The 12,111-nt window shown below is 35.3% G+C and overlaps 1 protein-coding gene across 10 annotated transcripts in view; it reads left to right on the top strand.

Annotated features, from left to right (window-relative positions):
* Positions 1–12,111, top strand: part of LOC120412715 (huntingtin-interacting protein 1) — a 38,395-nt gene that overhangs the window by 22,827 nt on the left and 3,457 nt on the right. For 6 of the 10 annotated variants that reach the window (XM_039573296.2, XM_039573291.2, XM_039573290.2 and 3 more), the window contains 7 exons: positions 35–96; positions 161–898; positions 4,367–4,476; positions 4,889–4,927; positions 8,008–8,521; positions 8,716–9,086; positions 9,349–9,820. In XM_039573296.2, the coding sequence (XP_039429230.1) occupies positions 35–96; positions 161–898; positions 4,367–4,476; positions 4,889–4,927; positions 8,008–8,521; positions 8,716–9,086; positions 9,349–9,820 (2,306 nt within the window). The remainder of the gene's footprint in view (positions 1–34; positions 97–160; positions 899–4,366; positions 4,477–4,888; positions 4,928–8,007; positions 8,522–8,715; positions 9,087–9,348; positions 9,821–12,111) is intronic. The other 4 variants (XM_039573297.2, XM_039573298.2, XM_039573292.2 and 1 more) reach the window with 4 other exon arrangements.

Here is a 12,111-nt window from a genome sequence, read left to right as displayed (position 1 = left end):
CGTTTTTCTTGTAACCCCGTTTTTTCTCGTGCAGCTTTCAACTTGCAGTAGAAATCTTCGACTATCTCGACGATATCGTTGCTCTCCAAGCCACCAGTAAGTGTTCTAATTAAGGCTCGAGCCTTGAAACACAACCCCCTAATCAATCTGCCCTCCCCAGTCTTCAACTCGATCACCACGTTCTGCGTGAGCTCGATGACCTCGGCGGGCCAGTGCCGCCTCGCGCCCCTAATCCCGTGCGTCCAAGACTCGAACCCGCTGTACGACTTTGTCGTACGCATCATGTTCAAGCTGCACGCGAACCTTCCCTCGGACCTGCTGACCGGCCACCGCGAACGCTTCCGGACGCTCTTCCATCAGCTCAAGTCGTTCTACAACCAGTCCCGCAACCTGCAGTACTTTGTGAACCTCATCACGGTGCCCAAACTCCCGGACGCCCCACCCAACTTCGAACAGCAAAGTGACCTGGGCAACTACCAGGCCCCGGTCATCGTGATGCCCGATTCGGACCCCGCGGACAACGATACCGAGTCGGTCGTGTCGGACAGTCTGATCGACACCACCGAAGCGGCGCCACCAATCCCAGAACTGCCCCATCACCACAACAATCACCACCAACAGTCAGCCGCTCCCCAAACCCCAGCGCCCCAACTGCTGGAGCTGGAGCGGCTCCTCCGCGAGCGGGACGACCTGATTCGGCACCTGCAGATGGAGATCGAGCGGCTTTCCAACTACGTCAAGTCGCTGACGATCGAGCAGCGCGACGTGCAGCACCGCCTCGAGGATCAGATCGCTCAGCTGAACTCGCACCTGGCGCAGGCTCAGGGGGAGCTGTCCACGCTGCGAATCCAGAAGGAGGAGCTGGAGCTGCGGGCGCAAACGGCGCCAACGCTTGAACGTGAGTACCGATCTATACACTACCTGTTGTTGATGTAATTTTACCTCAACTTATGAGGAAAAAGGGCAATTGCACAAACAAAGATGTACACATTTTTCGAAGTAATTCCGAATGATGCACGCTAACTGGGATGAACAAAAAATGATGAGGGGACAGTCGATGTAAAATATTTTTCGAGGTTCCATAAATTTGTTTCCACACACCTTTCAAGTTTCTTTTGATTACGACTTGAAATTATAAAAAAAAAGTTTTTTTTTATTTATTGAACTCGATTTTCTATCCACTCGTTCATTTTCATTTATTTTTGTTTTTTGACGTTTGTCTGCTTTTTTAAATGAGCGGCGGCCCAGCTATCGAGCGCTCAGTTCAAAAGCAGCCCAGTTACCGAACGAGTACTGTAATGTGTTTATTTATAACTGCTGCTCCAAGGGGGTCGAAAATGATGGAAATTGAACTTTTAACAAGTGAATCTGCCAATTTTTTACCATTTTTTTTAAGATGGCATGTCGTTATCAGTCTGAAAGGATTTATTAAAAAATTATTGAAGGTGAGACAGGTTCAACATAAGTTTCTTTATCCTAAATTCAAAATGTTGATCTTCTTAAATGCAGATTCCGATACAGGCCAAAAATTACAAACCATTAATATTTAAACCTTTGGAAACCAATAACAAATTTTATAACATTTTTACATAAATTCTTTTTTTAGCATGAAAACTTTTCATATGTTTCAAGTATTTAAGAGAACCTAGTTTCGTTAAACCATAAAAATACACAGCAAAAAATCCGATGGTAAAATCGCATGCAAAAGCATGCACATCACCTTCGTCAAAAAAGACACTTAATATTACACACTGCATGTACAATTTTTCTACACACAAAAAAAAGTTGCAACCGACGGGATTCAAACCCAGCACCAATAGTGAGGACTGGCGCCTTAGCCCGCTCGGACATCAGACCGATGAAAAATGGAATGGATAAACGCATGTATGAGCTTGTCATTTCGGTCAAGTAGGTTTCCCATACTGATGGGCTACATATTTCAGGGTGTAATATTACATAGAATTTCATAAAATAATGCAACATTTATTTTACACCCAGGCCTTTTACACGCAGCTGGATTACTACTTTATTTGCTGTGTAAGCTTGTTTTAAATTAAAAGAAAACATATTACACAAGAGCTAGAAAATGTATTAGGTTAAATTAGAAAATAACACACACAAATTTCATAATTTATAAATCAAATTAATTGACGAACTTTCCCCGTCTGATTTGAGGTTTGTAAAAGATTGTAACAAATATGACCAAACAAATAAAAATAATAATTCGGCGGCATTAGTAATCCTTCGCCTTTGCGAGTATGTCGAATGCAATCAATCTTATCGGATATTTCGAGAAATCACACAAAATTTTTCGCGAGAAGGTTTTAGTCATGGAAATAGAATGGCATTTTGATAAAGAGAGAACAAAAATTAGTAATGAGTAATATGATTTTTCTACATAAAAGCTATAATATGACAAAACATATTTTGACAGTATGGCTGACTTGTTAAAGTAGATTTGGATTCAGCGGACACATTTACATGAAATAGAATAAAGTTGAACAATTTTCAAATTTCGTTAGAGTGGAACTAACACACTCTTTTGCATTGATAATTGAGCTGTTTGAGTCTAAAATTTGCTTATTTTTTCGAAAAATATGGGGAAACATTGATCAATAAGTCCGAATAATTGTTTAAAAAACCAAGAAAAAACTGATTTATGAAGATTTGCTCCAATTATTGGCAAAAGCGAAAAAAAAATTTGATGACATTTTTTTTATTTTATTTTTTTTCATTATTAGCATGCTCAACAACATTCTAAACAGCAAAACATCCATGTTTAAAAAAATTATGGTCTTTTTCGATTTAATTTTACTTCAACTTTTGAGGAATAAGTAAAAATATACATAAAAGGATGTAAATTTACATATTTTTAGAGGTAATATTACACACTTTTTAAACCCATTTTTTAATATTCCCTGATGTAGATCCAAATCCGTGCATGAAGATATCCAAATTTTGATAAACTTCCTACACACAAAAAAAAAACATGGCTGATATTGACCGATTTTGCGTCAGAAAATTTTTATTTTACCTCGAAAATATATAAATCTGGTAGTTTATAATTTTGATCTTTATATGAGCAATTCGCTACAAAATCGGCCGATTTTTACCATTTTTATTTTAAGTATTTTTTTGATTTGGCTCAAACTTTATGGGGGCCTTTCCTATGGCCAAAGAACCTGTTTTGTGTCACTGGTTCACTCATACAAGTCTCCATACAATTTTGGCAGCTGCAAAAATGGTACGTAAATATTCGAAAATCTGTAACTTTTGAATTAATTTTCTGGTCAATTTGGTGCCTTTGACAAAGTTGTAGGTATTGTTGAGGAATATTCTGAAAAAAATAGGTACACGGAAAAAATGGCCATTTTTGCAATCAGTTTTTTTAACAAAAACTCAATTTAGGGGACAAAACCCCGCAACTTTTGAGCCATGATTTTTGAAAAAAAATGAAATTTTATGCAAAATGAGGTCAAAAAATCCTCATTTTTTATGTTAAAGTAATCGAAAAGTACTTTACAGATTTTTTGATATAGGGCCCGGGTTTACAAGATATTGTCACCGAATGTTTGATTTCAGCGAAATATTTGCTGTTTTTCGATTTTTTTTTTTTTTGAGGAGCTCAAAAAATTTGTTATGGAACACAAAATAGCTTTTTTGGTCATAGCAAAGGTCCCAACAAATTGGGGTAAAATTACATCGAAAAAGAGGTATTATTTAAGCAAACATTTTTCAACCATCCAATATTAAACTTTTTTACTGGGTAGATACTAGACTAAACGTAAACATTTATAAACAGAAAAAAGGTGGATTTTAGCAGGTTGAAAATTGTATTGGTTTAATATTACCTCTTTTTGAGTTATTTTACCTAAAAATGTATACAAATGTGAACCTGATGAAAATTCAGCCAGAACTAATCAAAATTCACCAGTTCCTTATGTGATGTTACATAAAAAATTTGTTACCATTCCCTTAATATTTTTCTTTGTGGACCATAGAAATATTATACTAAGATTAAACCAGTTTTTAGAATTTCACTTCAATTCGATTTTTCAAAATTTAGTTTGTATTGTAAATTCTGAAAATGCTAAATGAGGTATTATTTTTTACTTTCTTATTGATGTATTTTTGGGGTCTGGTTAATAGCTCGAAGATACATTTTCAGCGAGATTGGATTATAGAGACAACAACAATAACTTTTAGATACTTTCAAAAATATGCATGATTTCGATTTCATTTTTTCTGTTTAGTTGATTAAAAATTGTCAGAATGAATATAAACATTCTAATTATAAGAAAGTATACATTTTAAAATGTTAAACTGTTACACACAAAATAATTGTTATTTTTCTTTAATTTTTCAGAAAAAGCCCAAGCCGAGGAGGAGCGCGCCAAGGCCAGCGAGGAGAAGTTCCAGAAACTGAAAACGATGTACACCCAGATCCGGGACGAACACGTGAAGCTGCTGCGCCAGGTGAGTGCCGTGGGTGGGTGTGGCAAAATCTTGGAAACAAAACTGAAAGCCAAACAGCCGCGGCGGCGGCGGCGGTACTTTAATTGAACCAGTTTGGTACCGTTTTTCACGTTCGATGCGCTTTAATTTGTTTTCTCTTTCGTTAAACACTTTGTTCGTTTTCATTCTCTGTTGTTTTTGTGTTTCTTTCAATTTCTTTTGCATGCTGCAATTGATTATTAAATGCTTTTCTAACACCGACGACGTCATCATCGCGAATTGGCGTGGGCGGTGGCGTCTGCACGAAACTTTCGCTTTCGCTCCTCTGTACTCACGTGGCGATTCGCGTGTGTAATTTCACGGCTCGTTTGCCGGCGCGATCTTCGCCGCGGTCCATTTATCTCCATTGCGTACGAACGAACCGGACGCTTAGACAAAGTTTTACGAATACAAAGTTAATTGCTACAAACAGGTGATCAGCGAGGGTGGTTGTAGATTTAGTTATCGCTCAAGTATTGCGTAGGTGTGAATTTAAGTAGTTTACTTTCGATTATTATGTTTGCTCTGTTGCAACATGTGGTCAAGTAAAAAATACAGACATTTCATATTTACAAAATAGTTAAACAAAAAGCTAAAAACTTAAATATAAAACTCAATAAAACCACACAAAGTGAAATGAACTTATAAATAATAAATGTGATATTATAAATGGGTAATTCTCTACCAACTCACACGAAATCTGGAAAAGTTGCCCCGACCCCTCTTCGATTGGCGTGAAATATTGTTCTAAGGGGTAACTTTTGTCCCTGATCACGAATCTGAAGTCAAGTCCGAAATCCATTTTTCGATATCTCGTGACGGAGGGGCGGGACGACCCCTTTCATTTTTGAACATGCGAAAAAAGAGGTGTTTTGCAATCATTTGCAGGCTGAAACGGTGTTGAGATAGAAATTTTGTGTCAAAGTGACTTTTATGTAAAATTGGACGCCCGATTTGATGTCGTGCTCAAAATTCCAAAAAAAACGTATTTTTCATCGACAAAACACCCTGCCATTTTCCGTAACTCAACTACCGTAATTTTTTAATGTACTTTTCGAATCTACACACTCAGAATGAATTTTCGACTTCGGCAGAAATATCTGCCGAACGTGCTCGGCAAGGTGATATTCTTCCGAAATCTCGGCAGAAAATTCATTGTCCCAATATTCTCGGTTAAATTCAACCGATAGTTCGGCAGATCTAAGCAAAATTCCGAAGTTCGTCAGTTAAATTTAACGAAAATCTCGGCATGTCCAAAATCTACCGAGTTCGGCAATTCAACTGTCAAATTCGCTAGAAAGTGCCGAGCTGTTCGGTTAGATGTTGAGGTAGCCATATTTGTTTTCGATATGAGTAGTGCTCACTGAACTAAGTTCCGGAGCTTTGGATAAATCGGGATTTATACTTGAATTTCTACAGGATTTCTGCTTGGATTTCTACTTGAAAGGTAAACATTTTTAATAACATCTGTTAGGGAAAATAATATCTAATGGGTCTTTCATTTGCAGCTTTTATTAAAGAAAAGGCATGACGATGGCGCTTGGTAGAAGTATAGGATTCATTCTGGTTCAGATTGTATTAGATTATACATAAAAAGAGCAATAAATATAAAAAGCATGCATGCATATTGTTTTACAGCTTTAAATTAATTGCGAGAATCTCGATTTGGTTTTATTATGATAAATGCCGAGATTTTCGGCACAAAAAAGCTGGCCGTCAAAATTATTTTTGCCGAGACTTCAACTCCATCACGATACCGCGTTACGGAAGGGCGGTTCGACCCTTTCCATTTTTGAAGATTCGAAAAAAGACGTGTTTTTCAATAATTTACAGCATGAAACGGTAATGATATGGAAATTTGGTGACAAAGGGACTTTTATATAAAACTGGACGCTCAATTTAATAGCGTACTCAGAATTCCGAAAAAAACGAATTTTTTATCGAAAAAAAATCAAAAAATCTGCTATTTTTCGTTATTTACATTTAAATTAAAGGGAAAATGCAACAATCCAGAACAAAGATTTTCATTTTACGCATAAACAAGTTTTGAAACAGTTACTTTTTGTTTCTTTTTGTTCCGTCGTTTTTGTGAAGGATTCTTGCGCTTTTTGACAGTTTGGCAGTTTGCCTGCATCTGTTTGCAGTTACGTCAGCCTTATTTTTGCTTTGTTTGCGAGTTTGGCAAACTGTCAAACACGAAAAAATATAGTTTGTTTACTTGTTTGTCATAGTCTAATACCTCCTTCATTCGAATGCAGTAATACTGTTCAATATAGTTTTGATTTGAACGATTTTTCGAAATTACAAAAACAAATATTGTATGCAACTGGAAGCAAAACTGGATTTTTTCAGTACTGTACGACTCTGCCTGAACAAATCTTCTTTTTGCAACTTGTTGCGTAATAGTAGTTTATGCAACAAGTTGCAAAAAGAGGATTTTTTCAGCACGAGTCGTACATTTATCCAACGAGGTTCACCGAGTTGGATAAATACGACGAGTCATGAAAAAATCAAGTTTTGCAACAAGTTGCTTACAATATTTTTTGCAATTCCGAAAAATGCTTTTAAAATGAAATTTTATGTCAAACATTCATATGTTTAGTAAATTCACCGTTCAATACAAAAAAATATTGAAAAAAGTTACTTTTCGATATTAGTGTTGAAAAGTTCAACTTTTCAGCACCCATTTCAGTGCTGAAAAGTAGAACTTTTCAGCACTGGTAATGAAAGGTATTAATTTTCCACTCTGTTATTTTTTGTAGGGAAAAGTAGGCCGTTTCGTTTCTCCAGAAGGACAGGAAAAGTTGACAGTTTTACAGCGGAATTGCAAAAACTTCTATTTAAAAACTCTGTTTTGAAAATACTCACTTCTCCTGCCATTCTATAGTGACGAAAAGAACAACTTATTGTTGACTTGTTGTCCAATAGACAGTGCTGAAAACTTGTCAGCACTTGTTTCGAAAAGGAATACTCGACCAAGTACTCGACACTCTTTTGATTGGAGTTGACAAAGGAAACGGACGCCAGCCTAAATCAGAAAAAAATAAGTTTCACCAAAAAATGTTTTTTTCTGAATTTAAAAAAAAAGTTTTATGCGGCTCGTTGCAAAACCCGATTTTTACAGCACTCGTCGTATTTATCCAACATGGCAGGGCCTCGTTGGATAAATGTACGACTCGTGCTGAAAAATCATTGTTTTGCAAATAGTTGCAAAACATTGCATTCAAATCCAAAGAAAAATCATCATCAAAGTAGTCCGCTAGATAGCCAAACCAAAAACCAAAAAAATGGACTCTCGATGGACGTGGTCGCAAAATTTCAGTTTGTCAAAATTTCGGACCTGGTTCGCGAACTTCCGGATTGTGAACTGTCTAAATTTTCTGTGCACCTATTTGCCTCGCCTTTGCGTAGAACGCCCGGAAGCTCCCCTATTGCCCGTATATACTGCTCGATCTTTTCCTCCCATCTTTTTGTTTGAATTTCAAATAATCTCGCTTGTTTGCTCCCGGACAGCACGGTGAAGTCAGCAAGCAGCTGGCCGCGTCCAGCAAGGCCGCATCGGACGCCACCAAGGCCAAGGAGGAGGTCCGCATCCAGCTGGACGAGCTGCACCAGCAGCAGGCGGTCGTGCAGGAACAGCTGCAGCAAAGCTCGTCGGAGTCTCGCCGCGAGCAGGAGCAGGTCGCCGAGGAACTGAAGCAGGTTTCCGAACGGTACGAAACGCTGCGCAGCAAGTACGAAGAGATGGAAGCGAACCGCCAGGCGGAGATTGCCGAGCTGCGGATTAGCTTGGAGCGTGTCCAGGGGGAGCTGGGAACGTTCCAGAGCGATCGGGAGGTGCTGCAGGCGGAGAAGGGCGCTCTGGAGAGCAGCTTGGGTGAGGTTCAGAGCGAGCGGGAACAGCTGAACCGACAGTACGAGGAGGTGCTGGCCAAGATGGAGGCGTTGAACCTGAAGACGGAGGAGTACACGAAGGAGGAGGCTTCGCTGCAGCAGAGCGTGCAGCAGAAGTCGCAACAGGCGCAAGGTGGGTTGATTTTGATTGTTTTTGGGATGTTTTTGATGTACAAATCTTTGGTTATCTTTATTTTTAATGCATGCTCACTATTTTATTTGATATTGTAAGTCACAACAAACACCTTCCGCCATTATGGCGGCTGCTATAAAAGTTTGACAGCCGCCATTATGGCCAAACCTAACCTCAATTTTCGACCAATACAGAACTCGTGGACAAACTGAACCACCTCCAACGGGACTACGAATCGCTGCAACAACAACACGCCGATCTGGAAGCAGCCAAGGCGGCTCAGGAGCAGGAGTTCAACCGAATCCACGAGGAAGATCTGCTCAAGCTGGATTCGCTGCAGGGTGAACTGAGCGAAAAGGTGACCACGTTGAGCGCCGAGAAGGACAACCTGTTTGCCGTCAAGGAGGACACCGTGCAGCAGCTACTGCTGCTGCAGACCGAATCCACCCAACGGACGGCGGACTTTGACTCGCTGGAGAAGGACCTGAAGAACGTGATCGAGCAGAAGGATCACGAGCTGGAGGAACTTCGCTCGCGGTACAACGAGATGGAGGAAAAGTACCAGGTAAGGTGGTCGGTTGTCGGGGTCATTACGTGTACCACTCATAACTGTGTTGTGCTTAACCCTTGTAACCTTAACCCCTCACATATTCATATTTGCATCCGAAACTTCATGAGTCAATAACCAGCTTTTGTAACGCTCCGTACGGCGTCATGTATCGCTAGAGCATCGTGCTTGGGTAAAAAGTGATCATTTCTGTGTCAAACGTGAGCTCAACTTCAAATTTCTAACCTAAAAATTGTTTTATCCCCCACCAAAAAAAAAGTCTCTCGATGCAAATATGGACCGACTGCTGGCCGAGAAGGGAGCAATCGAGTCCGACCTGCAAGATTTACTCCACCAACAGGAAGAGATGGACGCGCGCTACCAGACGGCCCTCGGAACCATCCGAAACCTGGAGAACTCGCTCGCGGACGCCAAGATCACCGGAGAAAGCGCCCTGCGCGCCCTCCTCGAGGCCTGTATCAAATCGTCGGAGAAGCTCACCCTGCGAGCGATCAGCGAAAACGAAATGCCCGGCGCCGGAGGAACGCCCACCTACTTCCTGATGATCGCCGAGGAGCTGCAGGACGTGCTGTCCAAGCTGACGATCGTGCACGACAACTACCTGAAGGATAACACGACGAACGTGGAGTCGCTGGCGAGGAAGGTTATCATTGGGGCGCATCTGCTGGCGTCGGCGCACGTGCAGGGAATGTCGATCTGCAACCGGTCGGCGAACATTGAGTGTGGCGAGCGTGAGTATTTTTTTGAGGTTTTTGTTGAGTTTTCCTGAATCTTTAACATCTTGAGTTTCTTTTAAATGCATGCACATATTTATTTGTTTCTTGTTTAACGTGTAAGTATAACCTTAAGAATAATATCCCTGACTGAAAAGTCCGTCAGATGTCCGTCGTTTGTCGTCCGTGCAATCGTACGACGTTGCACGACAATGTTGCAGACATTTTTGTACCAAAAATTAATTAAATTTCCTAAGATCCTAAAATTCCTAAAGGTACTTAAAATTCTACAAATTCTTTAAAATTAAAAAAAAAGCCCTCTACAATATTTTCAATATCCTAAATTTTAAAAAGTTAGGAACTCTAAAAAACAAAAAAAAAATTGAACAATTATTTTTTTAATTTTTTAAAGTTTAAATTAACAAAAAATAGACAGTTACAATTTATAAAAACTCATAACAATCTCATTTTTTTAACCTAACTTTTTTATTTTTCAAATATTTTAAATACTTAACAAATTTCAAATCACTAAAAAAAATCATTTAAATTTTTTTTAAACTTTTAATATTCTTATTAATTAAATTCTTTAAATAAAAAAAAAACTCAATTATATGTTTTTATTCTTTTTTTTATTTCTTCAAATCTTAAAATTCATATAATCCTTAAAATAAAATTGAAGTACAAAAAATATAATAATTTCATAAAATTCTTCAATTGTGTATAGTTTTAAAACCTTTAAAAAATCAAAAATAATTTCTAAAAGTTCTTAAAACTATTCGATATTTAAAAACAAATCAAAATTATAAATCTTTTCATAAATTCTTCAAATTCTTTGAATTCTTAACATTCTTAAAATTCTTAAAATTCTTAAAATTCTTAAAATTCTTAAAATTCTTAAAATTCTTAAAATTCTTAAAATTCTTAAAATTCTTAAAATTCATAAAATTCTTAAAATTCATAAAATTCTTAAAATTCTTAAAATTCTTAAAATTCTTAAAATTCTTAAAATTCTTAAAATTCTTAAAATTCTTAAAATTCTTAAAATTCTTAAAATTCTTAAAATTCTTAAAATTCTTAAAATTCTTAAAATTCTTAAAATTCTTAAAATTCTTAAAATTCTTAAAATTCTTAAAATTCTTAAAATTCTTAAAATTCTTAAAATTCTTAAAATTCTTAAAATTCTTAAAATTCTTAAAATTCTTAAAATTCTTAAAATTCTTAAAATTCTTAAAATTCTTAAAATTCTTAAAATTCTTAAAATTCTTAAAATTCTTAAAATTCTTAAAATTCTTAAAATTCTTAAAATTCTTAAAATTCTTAAAATTCTTAAAATTCTTAAAATTCTTAAAATTCTTAAAATTCTTAAAATTCTTAAAATTCTTAAAATTCTTAAAATTCTTAAAATTCTTAAAATTCTTAAAATTCTTAAAATTCTTAAAATTCTTAAAATTCTTAAAATTCTTAAAATTCTTAAAATTCTTAAAATTCTTAAAATTCTTAAAATTCTTAAAATTCTTAAAATTCTTAAAATTCTTAAAATTCTTAAAATTCTTAAAATTCTTAAAATTCTTAAAATTCTTAAAATTCTTAAAATTCTTAAAATTCTTAAAATTCTTAAAATTCTTAAAATTCTTAAAATTCTTAAAATTCTTAAAATTCTTAAAATTCTTAAAATTCTTAAAATTTTTAAAATTCTTAAAATTCTTAAAATTCTTAAAATTCTTAAAATTCTTAAAATTCTTAAAATTCTTACAATTCTTAAAATTCTGTAAATTCTTAAAATTCTTAAAATTCTTAAAATTCTTAAAATTCTTAAAATTCTTAAAATTCTTTAAATTCTTTAAATTCTTAAAATTCTTAAAATTCTTAAAATTCTTTAAATTCTTTAAATTCTTTAAATTCTTTAAATTCTTTAAATTCTTTAAATTCTTTAAATTCTTTAAATTCTTTAAATTCTTTAAATTCTTTAAATTCTTTAAATTCTTTAAATTCTTTAAATTCTTTAAATTCTTTAAATTCTTTAAATTCTTTAAATTCTTTAAATTCTTTAAATTCTTTAAATTCTTTAAATTCTTTAAATTCTTTAAATTCTTTAAATTCTTTAAATTCTTTAAATTCTTTAAATTCTTTAAATTCTTTAAATTCTTTAAATTCTTTAAATTCTTTAAATTCTTTAAATTCTTTAAATTCTTTAAATTCTTTAAATTCTTTAAATTCTTTAAATTCTTTAAATTCTTTAAATTCTTTAAATTCTTTAAATTCTTTAAATTCTTTAAATTCTTTAAATTCTTTAAATTCTTTAAATTCTT

The sequence above is a fragment of the Culex pipiens genome, chromosome 2, assembly GCF_016801865.2.
Source record: "Culex pipiens pallens isolate TS chromosome 2, TS_CPP_V2, whole genome shotgun sequence".
Taxonomy (NCBI): Eukaryota; Metazoa; Arthropoda; class Insecta; order Diptera; family Culicidae; genus Culex; species Culex pipiens.
This window is presented reverse-complemented; position numbering and strand designations above follow the sequence as displayed.